This window comes from Schistocerca cancellata, chromosome 3 (assembly GCF_023864275.1).
Source record: "Schistocerca cancellata isolate TAMUIC-IGC-003103 chromosome 3, iqSchCanc2.1, whole genome shotgun sequence".
Lineage (NCBI taxonomy): Eukaryota > Metazoa > Arthropoda > Insecta > Orthoptera > Acrididae > Schistocerca > Schistocerca cancellata.
The window spans coordinates 347304369-347310811 of NC_064628.1; the positions used below are offsets into that span (position 1 = coordinate 347304369).

The following is a 6443-nucleotide window of genomic DNA, read 5'->3' on the forward strand; positions in this document are numbered from 1 at the left end:
CACGGATGCACGCCAAGACCGTAGGATCCTACGCAGTGCCGTAGGGGACCGCACCGCCACTTCCCAGCAAATTAGGGACACTGTTGCTCCTGGGGTATTGGCGAGGACCATTCGCATCCGTCTCCATGAAGCTGGGCTACGGTCCCGCACACCGCTAGGCCGTCTTCCGCTCTCGCCCCAACATCGTGCAGCCCGCCTCCAGTGGTGTCGCGACAGGCGTGAATGGAGCGACGATTGGAGACGTGTCGTCTTCAGCGATGAGAGTCGCTTCTGCCTTGGTGCCAATGATGGTCGTATGCGTGTTTGGGGCCGTGCAGGTGAGCGCAACAGTCAGGACTGCATACGACCGAGGCACACAGGGACAACACCCGGCATCATGGTGTGGGGAGCGATCTCCTACACTGGCCGTACACCACTGGTGATCGTCGAGGGGACACTGAATAGTGCACGGTACATCCAAACCGTCATCGAACCCATCGTTCTACCATTCCTAGAGCGGCAAGGAACTTGCTGTTCCAACAGGACAATGCACGTCCGCATGTATCCCGTGCCACCCAACGTGCTCTAGAAGGTGTAAGTCAACTACCCTGGCCAGCAAGATCTCCGTATCTGTCCCCCATTGAGCATGTTTGGGACTGGATGAAACGTCGTCTCACGCGGTCTGCACGTCCAGCACGAACGCTGGTCCATCTGAGGCGCCAGGTGGAAATGGCATGGCAAGCCGTTCCACAGGACTACATCCAGCATCTCAACGATCGTCTCCGTGGGAGAATAGCAGCCTGCATTGCTGCGAAAGGTGGATATACACTGTACTAGTGCCGACATTGTGCATGCTCTGTTGCCTGTGTCTATGTGCCTGTGGTTCTGTCAGTGTGATCATGTGATGTATCTGACCCCAGGAATGTGTCAATAAAGTTTCCCCTTCCTGGGACAATGAATTCACGGTGTTCTTATTTCAGTTTCCAGGAGTGTATTTAAGTGCGTAAAATTGCAAAATCTCAAGTTACTGTGAACGCGAGATAACCCATTGCTAAAGTAAAATGCTGGTACTGTACAATAGCAACCGGTGTGACCGACACAGTGTTGAATGCAAGGATGCACGCGTGACTGTATTTTGTTATACAGGTACCGTAAGTCAGTTTGTGGAATGCAGTTCCATTCATTTTGCTCTTGGTCGAAGACAGGGATAGTTAATGATGCTTGTGAAAGACGCTGGAACTGTCGTTCGATGATGTGCCATACGTTGTCGACTGCAGACGAATCTAGGGACTGAGCTGGCCAAGGCAACATGCCGAAATTTTGTAGTGCATGTTGGAGTTCAACAGCGGAATGTGAGTGAGAGCTATCCTGTTGGAAAACACTCCCTGGGATACTGTTCATGAATGGCAATTCAACATGTAGAACCACCAGACTGACAAATTTACTGTGAAGGTGCGTGGGACATCAACGAGAGTGCTTCTGCTGTCATATGAAATCTTACCCCATACCATAACTCCAGGCTTAGACCCACTGTGTCTGGCACACAGACAAGTTCGTTGCAGGTACTCAACTGGCCTCGTTGTAACCAACACACAGCCATCACTGGCACGGATGCTGTACCAGTTTTCATCAGAACACACAACAAAAAAAATGTCTCTAAGCACTGTGGGACTTAACGTCTGAGGTCATCGGTCCCCTAGACTTAGAACTGCTTAAACCTAACTAACCTAAGGACATTACACATATCCATACCCGAGGCAGAATTCGTACCAGCGACCGTAGGAGCAGCGCAGTTCCGGACTGAAGCGTCTAGAACCGCTTGGCCCCAGCGGCCGGCTTCTACTTTTCCTTGAATGTGCTCTCGCTTGACACCGCAGAAGTGGCAAATGGCGGTAGTTTGGGTCAGTGGAATTAACACTACAGGCAGTCTGGCTCGGAGCTGTCCTCCAAGTAACCGATTTTTAACCGTACGCTGTGTCACTGTGGTGCGAAGTGGTGCTCAAATTGCTGCTGCTGGTGCAGTACCATGCGCCAGAGTCATACGCCGAACACGATGTTCTTTCGTGTCGGAAGCACCATGTAGCCTTCTGGAGACCGTCTTCTTGCGACCGTACATTTCCGTGACCGCTGGTGCCAGCAGTCATGTACAGTATCTACATTCCTGCCAAATCTCTCTGGAATATCGTAGAAGCAATATTCAGTTTCTCGTAGCTCTATCATACAACTTCGTTCAATGTCAGTGTCGTGTTGATGATGGCGTCTTTCTAGCCTTAAGGGCATTCTTGACTAACATCAACTCCACTCTCAAGGGTAACTAACGCTCAAGAGCTGTAGAACGTGTAAAAAAAAAAAAAAAAAAAACTCTTATGCGACTGGTGCGAAATTTGAATAGACGTCATCTTTCAGATGTAGAACCACGGCAACCAACTTCCGTTTATGTCTCACAACCTCTCCTTGGCGCTGATATTTTTTTTGTCGGTGTAGATACATTTCCTCCATATGTCCTCTCATCCTCAACTGCGCTGAAAGCTTTTGAATCAGAGCCTCCTAAATAACTGACGAATCTTACGTTGTTCAACTGTTTATATTCTTCGAAAATGGTCAAGAACACACAGTGTTTTGTTTAAATGAATGGATAAACCATAAATATCGTAATTATCATTTTTTTTTTTCAAATGGCTCCAAGCACTATTGGACTTAACATCTGAGGTCATCAGTCCCCTAGACTTAGAACTACTTAAACCTAACCAACCTAAGGACAGGATACACATCCATGTCCGAGGCAGGATTCGAACCTGCGACCGTAGCAGCAGCCCGGTTCCGGACTAAAGCGCCTAGAACCGCTCGCCCACAGAGGCCGGCAATCCCCATTTATCATACGTCAGTGATAAGAGGCAATTACGTATATTAAGATAAATTTAAACAACTGGAAATATAAAAATTTCGCCTTATATGGAGCGACGTGGGAAATTATGTGAACAGTGATCTGAATTGCCAATCTGCGGCTTGAAACGCCGACCTGCGTATTAGAGGGTGTGGACGACTGCACCACTTAGTTCAACAGATTTGAAAGATACCGTGCAGCTAAGACGTTTTTGTACTGATTCCGACATCGTACGCCACAACACAATGTGAGAATGATGTAGCTCAAATATATGGCCCTTGGAGGGTGTTCCCAAAGAGGGATTGTACTCCATCCATGATTTGCAGTTGGAACACCGGATAACAGATGGACGTGACCGTAAAACATATCTCAGTGAGACAGCTGGTGCCCCGTCGGCTGAGAAACAGCCAATGAGGGGCCAATGGAGCGCGTCGGTGCGGGAGCGCATGCGCGAGCCGGGCGTCGGGACGCCGGTCGGCGCCGTGTGGCGAGCGGGCGGGACAGTTGCTCTGCCGCTGCCGCCGGCACCGCCTCGTCTCAGGCCGCCTCGCCACCCCAGCAGCCGGGCTCCGGGACCGCCGGCATCTCGCCGTGTCACCGACACGTCACCCGCCACTGTGCGCTCCGCGAGTACGTCACGGCTGCCACTCCACGCCGGCGCAGTACGTAACTGTCCAGGACGACACCTTACGTGTCATTCCCGTGTCAGCTGTTCCTGTAACGAAATCAGTCACTGCGCTTTGCAGGGGATTTGTTTACAGTGTTTAGAAAACATTACGTCATTCCGTCATTTCATTTGGCCTGCCTGTAACTTACAAGTACAAATTGCCTCCATCGTATAAGCTGTTTATAAAACTATAAACGCAATGTATTGTCCTGTGGGTGAAGTAAGTGTCATTGGTCACTGACCAAATCACTCAATTTCGTTTTCCACTGACGTTGATTGTGCTATAATAGTAATAACAAGTGTCATTATTTTATTTCTTACAATAACCAGAACAGACTTTCTGTTCAGATATGAACTAAGTAATTAACTCCTGCTCCATCGTAAAACCGAAAGTTCGCACAAGCAGTTTACTTCTAAATAAACGTAAATTGCCTCGAGAACAGCACAATACGAAGCTAAAATATATTTATCCAGAAATGTGAATTAAAGCTAAGTGACCTAGCGACATAAACAACTAACTGTTTACCTATAGAGCCTTCACAGTATGTCGTGTTCAGTACACATTGTCTGCGACGAGATTCATATATGTATAATCAATGAACACAATATGAGTCTAGAGTACTAAATCTTTGGCGCAAGATTATTTAAATTTATTGACTCAAAAAATTAGATCTAATTAATATTACAGAGATACAGGACCATCGCCTACGTTGCGTATGGCACTGATCATTAATTAACAATAACTTTGACTACTAAGTGAAATCCTTGCCGTCACTTGTGATAGATGAGGTCAATTCATACTGGTACAAAAACAACGGTGATCATGTATCCCGAGAACCCAGGATTTTATCACGTCTGGAAAGGCTGCCAACAACAGTGTGTTCTGCATGAATGAGACTTCATTAAGCGTGTGCAACTCATGGTCTAATGAACCATACCTAGTAAGCTGTTTCTGAAAAGTTACTTCTTCAATAATAGTTAACTGTTGGAAACATTATACGCCGATACAGTTACCTGTTAAGGATTGCGAGACGAGTGCACAATCACCTCTTGCTTTCTAATCTTTCGTAAAATAATATATCTTACTGAGAAAATGACCTATGATTGGCAAGGATGTCAGACGTGTTTAAAACAGTACAAGTCATTATACTACGCCTTATACGAATAAAACGACTTGACTAAAGAGATAATTATGGCGACGTAAACATGCCAATTTGTGGAACCTATTCGTCTTCTCGTGGCAGTAGGCGTTTATAGGACAGGAGGCAGCTATTTCAGTTAGACTATGAACCTTTCCAACCTCACATCTGCTTCAGAAATTGCCAGGTATAATCTGACTGAATACAACATCCTTAACGACATTATCCAGAACCAGGTAGTGCAAGCCCTCTTCTGCATGGTATACACCTGCATTTTTGTGCTCGGCGTGTTCGGAAACGTGCTCGTGTGCTATGTAGTGGGCCGTAACCGTGCCATGCAGACGGTGACGAACCTGTTCATCAGCAACCTGGCCCTGTCGGACATCCTGCTGTGCATCCTCTGCGTGCCCTTCACCCCTCTCTACACCTTCCTGGGCTCGTGGATATTCGGCAGTACTTTGTGCCACGTGGTGGCCTTCGCGCAAGGCACCAGCGTGTACATATCGACACTGACTCTCACGTCCATAGCGGTGGACCGCTTCTTCGTCATCGTCTACCCGTTCAAGCCGCGCATGAAGCTGGCGACGTGTACCATCATCATATCCTGCATATGGCTCTTCTCCGTGATGGTTACTCTCCCGTACGGCATATACACCGTGCTGCGCGCCGACAGGAGAGCGTTCTACTGCGAGGAGCACTGGCCGTCAGAGAGGGTGCGGCAGGTGTACGGCGGTCTCACGGCGACGCTGCAGTTCGTCCTGCCCTTCTTCATCGTCACCTTTTGCTACGTGAACGTCTCGCTGAAGCTGAACGATCGCGCCAGGGCCAAACCCGGCAGCAAGAACTCGAGGCGGGAGGAGGCGGATAGGGACCGCAAGAGGCGCACCAACCGCATGCTCATCGCCATGGTGACCATATTCGGCGTCTCCTGGATGCCGCTCACCATCGTCAACCTGACCAACGACCTGTACATGTCGACGGGCCGCTGGGAGTACTTCAACTTGAGCTTCTTCGTGGTGCACGCGCTCGCCATGAGCTCCACCTGCTACAATCCTTTCCTCTACGCCTGGTTGAACGAGAACTTCCGCAAGGAGTTCAAGCAGGTGCTGCCGTGCTTCGACCGGGCGGCGCTGCTGGCGGGAGGCCAGCGCGGGGGCAGCAACAGGGCCGGCGGGGGCGGTGGCGGCGCCACCACGGCCGGGGGCGGCGCGTCGTGCCGCTCCTACGGCGGGGGCGGCGGCGGCGCCGGCTGGAAGTCCGAGCGCACCACCTGCAACGGCAACGACACGCTCGACTCGGTGCTGTTGACGTCAGCGGTGCACTGCCGCAGCACCTCGGTGCGCCGCCAAACTGCCAGCTCCATCCCCGAGGAGTTCGAGCCATCACCGGCCGGCGAGGCCGGAGGCGGGGCAGCCGCCTCCTACTCCGCCATCGCGGACGAGGTCCACCTGCACTTGGGACCTGGTCTCCACAAGCCCGACGTCCCACCTGGTGTCCTCATCGAGTCCCTGTAGGTGAGTAGGAAAGAGAAGTTTACTCTAATTCCCTCATTTGCTCTCTCCTACTCATTATTTCAGAGATATTGATACGGGGACGAAATTCTGCAAAACAACAATACCCGAAAATGTCTCCTCATCTCTGCACCATTTTCGGTAGTCACAGTCACGAGTCCAGAAAAGCTGATACTGAAGAATAAATTTCTTTTATTTCCGTCAATGATCACAATACGTTTGGTCCTTAGACTACCGGTTTCGGTCATCAATGACCGTATTGA

General features: G+C 49.9%; 1 protein-coding gene across 1 annotated transcript; it reads left to right on the forward strand.

The window, feature by feature from the left end:
• Positions 1–4284: 4284 nt before the first annotated feature.
• Positions 4285–6183, forward strand: LOC126176300 (prolactin-releasing peptide receptor-like). Its single transcript, XM_049923451.1, has 2 exons — positions 4285–5791; positions 5867–6183. The coding sequence occupies exons 1-2, from the start codon at positions 4816–4818 to the stop codon at positions 6181–6183; spliced, it is 1293 nt and encodes a 430-aa protein (XP_049779408.1). The 5' UTR covers positions 4285–4815.
• The last annotated feature ends 260 nt before the right edge of the window (positions 6184–6443 follow it).